At 36.1% G+C, this 13274-nt stretch overlaps 2 protein-coding genes and 1 pseudogene across 4 annotated transcripts; 2 read left to right on the forward strand and 1 right to left on the reverse strand.

Moving 5' to 3' along the window:
- Positions 1 to 613: 613 nt before the first annotated feature.
- Positions 614 to 3187, reverse strand: LOC107632198 (Pentatricopeptide repeat (PPR) superfamily protein). The gene has a single exon (XM_016335888.3). It carries the CDS (start codon positions 3185 to 3187, stop codon positions 1331 to 1333), a length of 1857 nt encoding a protein of 618 aa, XP_016191374.1. The 3' UTR covers positions 614 to 1330.
- Positions 3070 to 7785, forward strand: LOC107632197 (putative CoA ligase CCL12). 2 transcript variants are annotated; one of them, XM_021120064.2, is made up of 15 exons: positions 3070 to 3198; positions 3313 to 3702; positions 3816 to 3945; positions 4050 to 4309; positions 4395 to 4596; positions 5081 to 5121; positions 5317 to 5445; positions 5651 to 5724; positions 5812 to 6032; positions 6152 to 6246; positions 6331 to 6547; positions 6635 to 6760; positions 7008 to 7106; positions 7199 to 7405; positions 7515 to 7785. In XM_021120064.2, the coding sequence occupies exons 1-15, from the start codon at positions 3176 to 3178 to the stop codon at positions 7626 to 7628; spliced, it is 2328 nt and encodes a 775-aa protein (XP_020975723.2). In that variant the 5' UTR covers positions 3070 to 3175; the 3' UTR covers positions 7629 to 7785. The 2 variants fall into 2 exon arrangements, with proteins under 2 accessions (XP_020975723.2, XP_088343456.1); XM_088487330.1 differs by lacking the exon at positions 3070 to 3198 and having other exon boundaries at positions 3562 to 3702; positions 3790 to 3945.
- Positions 7786 to 9063: 1278 nt separating this feature from the next.
- Positions 9064 to 11501, forward strand: LOC107634837 (thioredoxin-like fold domain-containing protein MRL7, chloroplastic; annotated as a pseudogene). Its single transcript, XR_015902184.1, has 7 exons — positions 9064 to 9218; positions 9553 to 9686; positions 9874 to 10036; positions 10201 to 10609; positions 10713 to 10797; positions 10888 to 10999; positions 11253 to 11501. The product of XR_015902184.1 is annotated as a thioredoxin-like fold domain-containing protein MRL7, chloroplastic (transcript).
- The last annotated feature ends 1773 nt before the right edge of the window (positions 11502 to 13274 follow it).

A 13274-nucleotide genomic window follows, 5' to 3' on the forward strand; every position in this document is an offset into this window, starting at 1 on the left:
AACCAATAAAGTGAAACCGAAATATATGATATTCTTATTCTTATATTCCAATAACTAAAATGTATTAGGTATCATAACTAGACCTAACTAACTATGATCACTTTGATATTACAAAAAGAAAAGAAATTAAACAGACAATATCACTTTGAGTCATAATTTGTTTTGGGATCTTATAAAGTTTCAGAAAGTATGCTTCAAGTAAACTAACCATTTTTATATAATGCGTCCACCTCATACTGCACATGCAATCAAGTTTCAATGCTGTAAGCTTTTTCAGAACAAAAGCATCAATGACGCAAGACTTTGATAAGGGAAATTAGGTTTTTGGACTAAAAAAAATCCTTATGTTAACGGACCAGATATTAATATTTTTCATAATAATATATTTTTATGCTTGAACAGCTAAACTCCAAATCAATTAACACAGTTTCGCTTTGTCTTTGCTTAAATATACTCTCCCAAGTTGTTATGCCCATTGTCATTGTTCTCCTTTCTTTTGGGGGAGGGAAATGGTTACTTTTCTTTTGAGGGAAGGCAAGGGGTACGTGCATGCATATGATATATGAAATTTGAGTTCATTCTTGAACAGCATTTTATGATTGTGATACAATTGTCATCAATTGAAAGTAACATATCTGAGGTTGAATCCTCTACCGGTTTCAATTCAGTATACATTGCAATAATTGGATAATAGATATTCACATTTTTCTGTCTAAAATTTTGAATAATAACTGAGTTAGGAATCACAAAATATTGGACTATTAGGTCTGTTTTCATAAGAACTTCCTATAACAGTAGGTAATGATTAAAGGAACCATCTTTGCAAGGTACTCTTTAGCAGCCTGCTATATCTGTTCCATAATTATGGAGATATAGTTCTTAATAGACCGGATCAAATTGAAGAACAAAAAGTATAATGGTTTCCTTTAGCTGGTTTCTTCAGTATCTCCTCCACATTCTATCTATTACTAGCACTGCTTTTATTTGTCAGTGTCATGAAGTTTCAGGATTCCAACAGAATCAAAGTTGGTCAATTTATCTCAATCCCCTATTACTCTGACCATGCATGTATGTGTATCCATAAAAACATAGTCGCTTGCCTTGCCTTGCCATCCATCTATTACTTTCCCCGGTGACAAATTGAGCAACCCTGCATTTGATCTAAGATTTCAAGTTTCCTTTTCTGAAAGTTGATATCTTGGCAACCACAAAGCAATTGTTTCTAAGCATATACTGCATCCAGAAAATAACAAATGGTGATTCCCACTTCAAAGCTTTTCGTTCCGTAAAAATATGTCAGTTTTTTGCCTGCACAATGACCTGGTGTCTATCACCAAAAGTTACTACAGGAGCAGGCTCCATTGAGGAAGTGATGGAATCTCATATTATCCCTCACAACAATTTTCCTTCCTGTAATTTTCGATGCACCACACATTACAATGTGACAATCCTCACATATCCTAAGGTTCTTCATGATCTTTATAGTGGAACCTGGATCAGTGCCTAGCAATCCATATGCCAAAGCTAGTTTTTCACTATGAGCCATAAGTAAACGCTTCTTTTCTTCATCACCAATATCATATGGCACTGAACTTAGGTTTGGCTGATATCCAATTCCCTTCAATCGCTCCATAAGATCATCTAAAGCCTTCTTGATCTCACCAATTTCAGGATGTGTCGCATCGTCAGCAAAGAACTCGTGAACCATACCATTCTTCGCTTCAACCCAGCTACAACCTGGATTTTTCCTCAAATTCTTCTCTTTGATCAATTTTCTTACCCTTGACACATCATCCCATCTTCCAGCAGATGCATATGTGTTAGAAAGCAATAGATAGTTCCCTATGTTATCAGGTTCAAGATCAAACAAATGGCTAGAAGCAACTTCAGCAACATCAGGGTTCTTGTGGATGTGTGATGCTCCAAGAAGTGCTCCCCATACACCTCCATTGGGCTCCATAGGCATTGTCTGAACGAGCTGAAGTGCTTTCTCCAGGTGTCCAGCACGGCCAAGAAGATCCGCCATGCAAGCGTAATGATCAGCAGTTGGAGCAACACCATAACATTTTTCCATGGTTTCAAAGACCCTCTGACCTTGCTCTACCATGCCTGCATGAGTGCAAGCTGTAAGAACTCCTAAAAAAGTAACATGGTTTGGTTTAGTCTCAGTCTTCAACATCTCATAAAACAATTCAATAGCTGCATGAGCACGGCCATGCATTGCAAACCCTGCAATCATGGAGCTGTAAGAAAACACATTCCTTTGCTTCATTCTTGCAAACACATTATGTGCCTCTTCCACATTACCACACTTTGAATACATGTCTATCAATGCTGATCCCACAAGAACACTCTTTGCTGGTTCAAACCTAGAATTCTCAGCAATGTCCCTTATCCAATTAGCATACTTGGATGCTCCCAATTGAGCACAAGCGGATATGGCACCAATCAAGGTAACCTCATCAGCCTCCATACCCTCGTTTTGCAACCGCTCGAAAAACTCCAAGGCTTTCTTTGGCATTGCATTCTGTGCATAACCAGTAACCATTGCAGTCCAAGCCACCATATCCTTCACATTCAATCCGTCAAACAGCTCCTGCGCCGATCCCATGTCACCAGTCTTCGCATACGCAACAATCAACTCGGTCCAAGAAACCACATCCCGTTCTGACATTTCATCAAACACCTTGCGTGCACAGTGCAAAGAACCGCATTTTACATACATATTGATCATTGTGTTGTTTACGTACAAATCAGACTCAAACCCACCAACTAACACCGTCTGGGCATGAAGCTGCGCCCCCAAGGTCGCGTCACGCGCGGCGCCACAAGCCGTGAACAGAGCAGAGAACATAAATGACACGGGACCAATGCCTTTCGTCCTCATGGAGGCGTAAAGGCGAAATGCCTCGGAAAGTGGTCCCTTCAGGGCATAGCCACGAACAAGAGCCGTCCATAGAAAGGGGTTGATAGGGTTTTGGACCTGTGAGAAGACGAGGCGAGGGTAAGATTCCACTGGAACGTGGAGCACCGTGAGGACGCGGATGAGTTTGGTAATGACGTAGGAACATTGGTGGAGGTCGTTGCGATAGATGTGAGCGTGGACTTCTTTGACTTTTTTGAGGTTGGTGCAGCCTTGAAGGACAGATACCAATTGCGACTCCAAAGCCTTTCGATGCAGTACCATATTTTTCTGGTGTGAGGGAAAAAAAGTTCAAATTTTTCTACTACATTTTGATTATTGAAATCTGCACTACCTTAATTATTACTGTTACTATATATTATATAATAAGCGCCACGTATTTTTGTTAGGTATTGTCCAGAACCACGTGTTCAAGTTGTTGACTTTAATCTAATCTTGATCTTGTTGACCTGCCATTGGCCACTTTTGGTAGCCATAGCTTGTTGGAACTTGGAAGAGAGTAGGAGAGAAATGGGAAAGGGGTTGAGGGAGTTGGGAGTGAAGGACTTCTTGGAGGCAGGGTTATCAGTGGCAGAAGCCATTGAATTTGATGGTGTTTTGAGGGAAATTGTGTCCCTTTGTGTTTGCTCTACAGATATCTGGCGCCAAATTGTGACTCGGAGAGTGCTGAAGCCATCTCACCCTCATTCATTCCACCAACTTGTTTATTACTCTCTCTATCAATCTTCTTCCAATGCTTCTCATCATGCTGATCCTCCTCTATATTGGTTCCCTTCTTTGTAAGTACTCTTAACTCCGCTTTCTCTTTCTCTTTTGTCTTATATCTTTTTTTTTTTTTTTGCAATAAGTCTTATATCTTGTTTTAGTGTTCATTGCAACATTTTGATTGTAGGGAACAGGCCAGAATTTCCAACTTGGGGCATGTCATGGAAACCTATGGTCCAAAGCTTTTTGGGTCTTCCTACAAAGACCCAATTACCAGTTATCCTCTCATGCACAAGTTTTCTGTCGACAATCCTCAGGCAAGCATTAACACCCTTCGTTTTTTTTTATCATTGTTATGATTTGAAGTTATCCTATTCCATCTCATAATGAAATCATGGATTGTTATTGTTGTGGGGGGTAGGAATACTGGTCCATTGTTCTCAAGGAACTCTCAGTTTCATTCATTGAAGCTCCAAGGTGCATTTTGGATACTTCTGATCCCTCAAAACATGGAGGAGCTTGGCTTCCCGGCTCTGTCTTGAATATTGCTGATTGCTGCTTGCAGCCGTGCGCACGCCCCTACAAATCGGATGACAGTTTAGCCATCGTTTGGAGAGATGAAGAATGTGATGATTCCATGGTTAATCGTATGACACTCAAACAACTCCGACAGCAAGTAATGTATGTTCTCCTTTTAGATTTTATAATTGAAGCAGTTTTCAATCTGTGATCTCCTTTTCAACACATTTTGCCTTATTAATTCAAGGTTGGTAGCAAGTGCAATAGATGCCACATTCTCAAAGGGAGATGCAATTGCAATTGACATGCAAATGACAGTTAATGCCGTTGTTATATATTTGGCCATTGTTCTAGCAGGATGTGCTGTGGTATCTATAGCAGATAGCTTTGCACCAAAAGAAATTTCTTCTCGGTTGCGTGTTTCTAAAGCAAAGGGAATTTTCACACAGGTAACTGTTTAAATCCGGTGCTGTGCATGACTTTAGTAGCATAACAACTGTTGATTGAAGTGAGGCTATTCGATATGTGGAAAGACGTCTTTGCTCTTTCTTCATTACCAATTTCTATATACAATCTTGATCAGTATATGTGAAGCAATGCTCAAGTTAAATACCTAAATAGTTTCAATGTTTCCGGAAATCTCATCTCTAGCAGCAGTCAAATTTATCAGTGTTACAGCTACTTTTGAACTTTTAATGGTGTTACTATCTATTTGATAAGTTTCCTGTAGGAGGTTAAAACTAGAAAAAGAAATGAGGGAGAGATATCTAGTTGTTTTAAGATAAATTTTAGTAGTTCCTTATGAATTTGAATACCAAGAGAGTTTGATGGCTCCCAACTTACACATAGTAGAAGATTCATATGTTTAGTCATTTCATAATATAGCCAATTTCATATCCCAAATATTGTATTTCACTCAGCTTTAATTTTCAGGATTTCATATTAAGAGGTGGCAAGAAATTCCATTTGTACAGGTAAAACTTTTGTTAACTTTATACTTACAATTGACTTTTTGCCTTGGCACTGTTTTGATATAATTGGCATGTTTAGTGTAATTAAAGCCATCCGAATTACTTAAGTCGAACCTTTTCTTCTCTAGAGTGATTTATATAGGTGAGTTTCAGCACATAAACCACTGGAAACCTCATTTTCCATATTTCTTCTTGCAGTCGAGTCACTGAAGCGGCTTCATGTAAAGTTATCGTGGTCCCTGTGACTGGCGAAGAACTAGGTGTACAGTTAAGAGAACAAGACATGTCATGGAAGGCTTTCCTTTCTACTGTCAGTCAAAACGGCAGGTACTGTGTGGCATTGTGTCTCTTCCCCTCATATTAACATATTAATCTAATAAATGGTAACTTTTGTGTTGTTAAACCATATTTTAATCTAGTAAAAGTAGGGTAAAGTTTGCTAACTTAATGATCACTGATAATCATTCTTTTCTTGTATTTTGTGTAACTTATCATCCAAGTTATCCAACTCTTTGCTCTTGGCTCTTGGCAGATCAGGCGGCTACTCTCCGATATATCAATCAGTTGATTCTGTCACTAACATACTATTTTCGTCAGGAACCACAGGTAAAGATTATCCTTCAACTGTGTCAGGTTGTGACTATCATTCTAATGCTTTTCTTGTTATATACTCATATGTTTTGATTCCATCAGGAGATCCAAAAGCTATTCCTTGGACTCAACTTGCACCAATAAGAAGTGCTGCCGATGGATGGGCTGCAATTGATATTCAACCTGGAGATGTCTATTGTTGGCCTACAAATTTAGGATGGGTGATCGGACCAACCGTGTTATACCATTGTTTTCTAAATGGTGCAGCTCTTGCTCTTTACCATGGATCGCCTCAAGGCAGCGATTTTGGAAAATTTGTCCAGGTGATTCTTCCAAATCAGTTGTTCCATTACTCGTATCATTGTACAATGGTAACGATTATTTTGATCTCCTGAAAAGCTGGGAGTGCATACAAAGAACTTATAGAACTATGATTTTTCAGGATGCAGGTGTTACCATACTGGGAACTGTGCCGAGCTTAGTTAAAGCTTGGAAGAGTACACAATGCATGGAGGGTTTGGATTGGACAAAGATAAAGTAACATCTCTCACGAGTTTAAATAATCAAGTGAGTAGCTAAACCACTAATGGAAAATAGACTGAACTAGTTAAATATGTGTAGGGCATTTTGTTCCAGTGGAGAAACTTCAAATGTTGATGATGATCTATGGTTGTCTTCAAAAGCTTACTACAGTCCAATTGTTGAATTGTGTGGAGGAACAGAACTTGCCTCTAGTTACATTGCGGGAAGCCCACTTCAGCCTCAAGCCTTTGGTGCTTTTAGCACAGCATCAATGACAACTGGTTTTGTCATTCTTGATGAAAATGGAGTTGCTTATGTAAGTACATTTTCTGGATTATAAATATTCCATTGTCATTGAAAATAGGTTTTCTAATGTGTTTGATCTCTTTGAACTATATGACAGCCAGAGGGTGTTCCCTGTGTTGGTGAGGTGGGCTTGTTCCCTTTATCTCTTGGTGCTTCTGATAGATTGCTTAATGCTGATCATGATATGGTTTACTTTAAGGGAATGCCAACTTATAAAGGACAGGTATCTACTTCAATTGCTGCATTTAGTCCCAACGAATGATTTTCGCATGTAGATGCAGCTAGAGAGATGAGATTGTTTTGATTCTATACCATATATGGATGGTTAGATGATCTGTTATCAAATGTTAATAACTTCATAAGCTATCAATGTGCCAAAGTACTATTAATCATTTTCTGATTGCCCTTCTTTGTAAATTAGAGCATAATAATTAAATATTTAATCATAATTATTATTTCTGTATTAACAGGTACTTAGGAGACATGGGGATATAATAAAGAGAACTGTTGGAGGCTATATTATTGTACAAGGGAGGGCAGATGACACCATGAATCTTGGTGGAATAAAGGTATTAATTAGTATTATCATTGCTTTTGCTATTATGAGACTGGCTATTATTGGTGCTTAGGATTTTTCTGTTTCTGTAACTCTGATTTGCAGACAAGTTCTATAGAAATCGAGCGTGTCTGTGATAGGGCCGACGAATGCATTTCGGAGACGGCAGCAGTCAGTGTTGCTCCTCCAAGTGGTGGTCCTGAACAGCTGGCCATATTTGTTGTTTTAAAGAAAGGATACGTTTCCAATGCAGAAACTCTAAAGCTGAGATTTTCCAAAGCAATTCAAAGCAACCTTAATCCTTTGTTTAAGGTATGATCATTAAACAGTTGAGATTGATACCAATAGCACTTTATTATTTGGTGAAGGGACACAAAATTGATTCAACATTCAAAACTTTTCTCATTGCATCACACTACAGGTAAGCCATGTTAAAGTTGTGGGGGAGTTTCCACGAACAGCTTCGAACAAAATACTGAGGAGAGTTCTGAGAGATCAAATGAAGCAAGAGTTATCAGTTAAGAGCAGACTTTAGCGACAGACCATAATAAACAATATTGGAGGAGCATGTCTATAATAATGTTCAAGGAATACAATGTAATACCATAAAAAATGTTTTGCAAAAGGTTATGGGAACATAAAAGTACAAATCTGATGTTGAAGAAATGATATATCGTATGATTTGAAGTCAATGGCACAGGCACAACATTCAAAGGATTGACATCTTTTTGCCTTCTTCAATCTTCATGTCCCGGTTACATGAAGTAGCGGGAGTTTAATTTTTTTTTTTTTACCGAATACTCGCCGCAACCTCTTAATTGAGTATGGGGAGACTATGCTATTTGAGCTATTGCTTCTTGGCGCGGGAGTTTAATTTAGTTGATTTCATTTCTTTTTTAAAATAGAATAAGGTAAGTAGAAAATTTGCCTTAAATTAATTTACCAATAAACTATCTAAGAGTCTGTTTGGATGAATTTTTATAATAAGATTTTTTTTTTAATTGATTCTTTTAAAAAGATCTTTTTAAAAAAGAAAAAAAAACTTATGGTTAGACATTTCATGTAAAAAATATTTTTATCTAATAATTATATTTAGGTATAACAATATAAAAATATTTTTTGTTTAGTCATAATGTTAAAAAAGGAAAAGTCTAGGAGGCCAGCAACTTTTCTAAATTCTGGCAAGGAAAAGTGAGTCATTGGATGAAATCTCACACCATTAAAATCATCATTGATGGCTACAAATACCAAAAGTTGCTGGCCTAGCACTCCTCGTTAAAAAAATATAAATTGTAGCTTCTAGAAAAAGATTTTTTTTTCTTTAATATTTTTACTTTTACTACTAAAATTTTGCCAAACACACTAATAAATAAATAAAAAAATATTTTTCTAATAACTTAATGACATCTAAACAAGTTCTAAACCGCCTCTAATATTTGAAAATGTTAAACTTCCCTTTTGATAATAACAAAAATATCCTTAAAACATTATAAACGATAAAAATAATCTTAAAATATTTTAAAATGTTATAAAAATAACATAAAAATATTTTTTTATAGGTAACAAACAATTTTTATATTTGTTAAATGGTGTATGCATTCGATTCAAAATTTTGTATGAATATTTAAATAATTATTTAAAAAATATAAAAAATACAACAAAATTCAATTTCTAAATTTTTTCTTTACTTTTTAAAATTATTCTTGTTCATTAATTAAAAAAAATCACAAAACAATTTAATAAGCGTAAAATCATCATATTTTAAGGATAAAATCATTATTCTAATTATAGTTGCAAAAAGTTATATTAAAATTTAATTTTTAAAATATTTATTGAAAATATATTAGATATTTTATAATATTTTGATCGTAAATATAAGTGAAAATATTTTAAAAAATGAGTTCGGTTTTATTTGTTAACGACTTTACCCTCAATTCAGCTTTCATCAAGTTAATTAAACAGAAATAAAACTTTATCTTCAAAATGGATACAAAAAAAACGAGGAAAAGCGTGAGTATCATTTGGTGATCCATCTACTCTAATACTTAGCACCTTCATTTGAATAAATTTCATTCCTACAAGATTCAGAAACAGTGAAGAAAAAACCATGCATTACTAAGTTTTGGTATGCATGATTTTCTGCTAATCGATTAGAGCACACTAGGTGTTTGATGAAATGCTTTATAGAAGATTCCCACACTGTCTTTTCAAAATTTCAATTAATCATTACATCTTTTAAACTACATGTTCTCTTGCATGCACTGCCCGCCGGTCCGGGATGAGTTCTTCTGTTTGGTACTGATGTTTGTTTAATTCTGTTTTACTTGGTGAAAAGTTCTTGGAATTTTGTGATGTTAATAAGTTATTTTCTCTGTGTGGTCATGCATTAAACGCAGCTAAAGCCTTTGTTTTATGAACTATAATAGTGATACCCTTCTCCTTTTCTTCTTTGACACCAGGTCCAGGCTAAGCAGAAGCAGGCAGACAGAAGCTTAAAATATGTGTTATTATTGACAACCTTGTGTCCTGTTTGATTGGTTGCTTCACAACGAAGTAATCAAAATGCTATATCTCCAAACTACTGTCCTTCCCAGTAAATCCCAGATGCCCTTCTCCTTTTTGTAGCACAAAAATGGATGATTGTTTGCGTTCATTCTCATCAGTTAATGTTCAGAATTCTAGTTTAGAATCTACTCATGCCATTATTCATTTGGGATTCTTGTTTCATTCCCCTGTATCTACCCATTGCACTCTGAAGTAGTTTTCTTGCTATGCTTCAGGAGAATCTCCTTCAAATACTGAATATGATTCTGAACCTAAACCTGACTCTAACAAAAGAGTTAGGCCTAAGGCAAGAACGCAGTCTTCAAAAGATGTGGCATCTGGCAATGGTGAAATAGGTTCTGCTGATGCCTTCCCTACAACAATTCCAAGGAAGCCAAGGCATGCAGGGGCGGAGCTAGAAATTTTTTTGGGAGGGGCGAACATGAAAACTATAAATTAAGAAGAGTGAAAAAATGAAAATTAAAAGGAAACTAAACTAAAAAATTAAAGGTTTGGGAGGGGCCATTGCCCCCCTTCCCACAAACGTGGCTCCGCCACTGAAGGCATGGTCGTAGAAGCGAAGCGATGGCAGTGGAAGATTACATACATGGTTCGTTTGAACGCACATTTGAAATAATTCGGCAGCAAAAATAAGATGTTTTGGAGGATCAGGAAAACATAATGAAGGATAGCGTCCATGGCAATTATGAATCTGGAAGCAGTGATGATGATGATGATGATGATGATGATGATAATGATGATGATGATGATGATGGTGAAGAGGAGTTGAAGCAGGACAATGAAGAAGAGAAAGATGATGAAGATGACAATGACAGGGTAAAGAATATGGTGATTGAGGAAGAAAGTGAAAACTGATGATTACTGGGTGCAGGAGATCAACTGTTTGGAGTGGGAGAATTTTGCTTTCCATTCCAGCCCATTAATTATCCTTGTATTTAAAGGTTATAACAGGTAAACTCCCCTATTCTAAATAATATAGTATGTTTTCATTCACTAATAATAATAAAAAAGGCATAAAAACCAGCCTTTGGTGTTTGAAATTGTTATTCCACATAGCAAGTGATAACTGGAAACTTTTGAAAGAGCTGGAGGAAGCAATCAAAGTATATTGGAACGCCAAAGATCGGTTACCTCCTCGGGTATAAATCTTTTTTCTTATAGCTAAGCCTCAAACTTGCTAGAAGCCTTAAACTGCAATTCATATAATGCCTTGAATTTTCTGTTTATAGGCTGTTAAGATTGACATTAACATCAAGAGAGACTTGGCATATGCCCTGAAATTTAAAGGATGTCCTCAAATTTTGTTTTTGCGGGGACACGGAGTAGTGTACAGGAAGAAAGGTGAGATTGCTGCTCTTTCTAGTCGCATTTTAAACAGAGAAGTATTGTACATTCATTTTACCTAGTACATTGAGCAGATATATACCTCATTTCATGTATGATGCATGAAGAGATACAAATAACATATCTCTCTGAATATACTAGGCCACATACTCACATAGTATTTGTTTGGTTAGCTTCGTTCCAAGACAGCATTCTCGTTGTTTTAGTTTTTCTTTTTCACAATGAAACACTGCTTCTGATGCCATTGCAGAAGTGAGAAGTGCCGATGAGCTAGTTCAGATGATGCCATTTTTCTATTACAATGCAAAGAAAGCCTGCCTGGATTGACAACAAGGCTTTGCCACGTTTTCGTTTTTAATGAAATTTCAGAAATGTCATGTAGCCCTTATCAACTAGAATATTGTCTTTGTTGTGATGCGTACAACCAAATATGCCGCAACATTTGTTTCACTGTGATCTTGTATTAAGGAAAAGTAAATAACTAAGGTGAGTTTGTGTATATATTTTCCAACCGATCAAAATTAGAACTCTTTTTCCATAACAATTTTGTGTAGTCAAATTTGCATTGTGTTATATATAGTAGATGTTTTCAAAATATTGAACACACTAGTTTGCATTGACCATTTCACTTTCTAAAAAAAGGAGTTTCTCACTACATCGTTTTCTTTTTTTATAGGGTTTACTGTTACTCCCATAATACGCTAGTACCCCTTTTTTCATGTCATAATCATATGCATAAATTGGGAAATTATATGAAATATCTAATTTCTAAGAATGGTTCTTTTTCTCAAAAAAAGTCAGAAGAAAATTGCCTCTTATTTTCTGAATAAAAAGATTTCTTTTTCAAAGAATAAAATACCCCATTGGTCACAGAATATTCTGTGGTCTTATTTATTAGCCATAGTCATTATCATTTATATTCCATATATAGCGCTCTCCTTTGCAGGAAGCAAATATTATTTTCCTTATACGCTAATTTAGAGAGCAACACCATATACTTTTTAATAACCTTTTTCTCACCATTCATTATTTATATAGATTTAGATAACAAAGTAAAAGAAAGTATTGAATATCTTAATATTTGATATTTTGTCTTCAACAATTAAATGAAAAAGGACATTATGATTGTTATTCATTAGATCTAGATCATTGGTGTTGCAGTGCTTTGCAAGTTGTAACACCTATCTAGATCCATATTTGGTGCTGCTGTCTCTGAATAACTGAATATGAATTATGAAACAATTTCCTTGATATAAACAGCTTTCGAAAGCGATAGCTTTCTGTTGTCTTCGTAAATGCATGATAATATTTAAAAGCATGCTTTATATTATGATAGTATTTTCTACAAAATATGGTTACAAATGACGTATCTTCTGCCATATAGCTACTGCTGTCTTGTTTTTATCAACCACCGAAATTTTGCAAAATAACGGAGGCATGAAAGAGACATTTTTGATGTAATAATCACCTTAAGAGCGACGAATAAAAATGGAGAGTTTGGTAATTTAAATATTATTATTTCTTTATTATATGGGGACAGTGTTTTGCTTCGGTAGGTCATATAACATTCACAGCATGCACGAGGGCAACTACTTCTACAAGTTGCATGCATCTCACATGGATTCATAGCCACAGATCCTCGTGTGGAGCACCAACATGGAATTCAATTCACCTAACCTAATTTTGTGAAACTCTAAATTACCCTTCATGCTTTTACACTTATGAAGTATAGATGTTTAGTTGAGGTTTTATGATTGGACACACACTACAAAAAAAATGCTGAATACTATTGGATTTATTGTTGAATTTAGTATCAGATGTTAGTGGCGGATTTACCGGTGGATTTGACAATAAAATCGTCGGATAAAAAAGTTGTCGTCGGATTTGATATTCTGACAGTAAAGTCGCCGATAATAATTGGAGAGAAATCAAGAAAAATTGACACCGGGATTACTGTGGGATTTACCGTTGGATTTATCCACAGGTAAATCTCAATTAATGAAACGTGGCGTTTTGGTCATATGCAATGCATTATCATCGGATTTATCTGCCGATAAACCTAATATAAATTCAAAATGCGCGGTCCACTCCCCTCACTTTTGAGAACAGCCTTCTCTCTCCCCCATTCAGCTCTCTCTTCTCTCTCCCCTACAACATCCTCTGGCAGCCCCTCTGGCCATCCTCCGCCACTGCTGCTCACCTCCATTCTCTTCTAAAGTATGTGCCAAGTTGTCTGGATCATGTTTCGTTACCTCAAATGGAGTTGCTCCAT

This window comes from Arachis ipaensis, chromosome B10, assembly GCF_059453495.1.
Source record: "Arachis ipaensis isolate K30076 ecotype BB chromosome B10, ASM5945349v1, whole genome shotgun sequence".
NCBI lineage: Eukaryota > Viridiplantae > Streptophyta > Magnoliopsida > Fabales > Fabaceae > Arachis > Arachis ipaensis.

Bases quoted from the DNA above. Each gene is read 5' to 3' on its own strand.
- LOC107632197 (XM_021120064.2), top strand. From the start codon at position 3,176: ATGCAGTACCATATTTTTCTGGT. The intron at 3,946-4,049 runs GCAAGCATTAAC...TGTGGGGGGTAG, and splicing joins TTTCTGTCGACAATCCTCAG to GAATACTGGTCCATTGTTCT. The intron at 5,446-5,650 runs GTACTGTGTGGC...GGCTCTTGGCAG, and splicing joins ACTGTCAGTCAAAACGGCAG to ATCAGGCGGCTACTCTCCGA.
- LOC107632198 (XM_016335888.3), bottom strand. From the start codon at position 3,187: ATGGTACTGCATCGAAAGGCTTTGGAGTCGCAATTGGTATCTGTCCTT.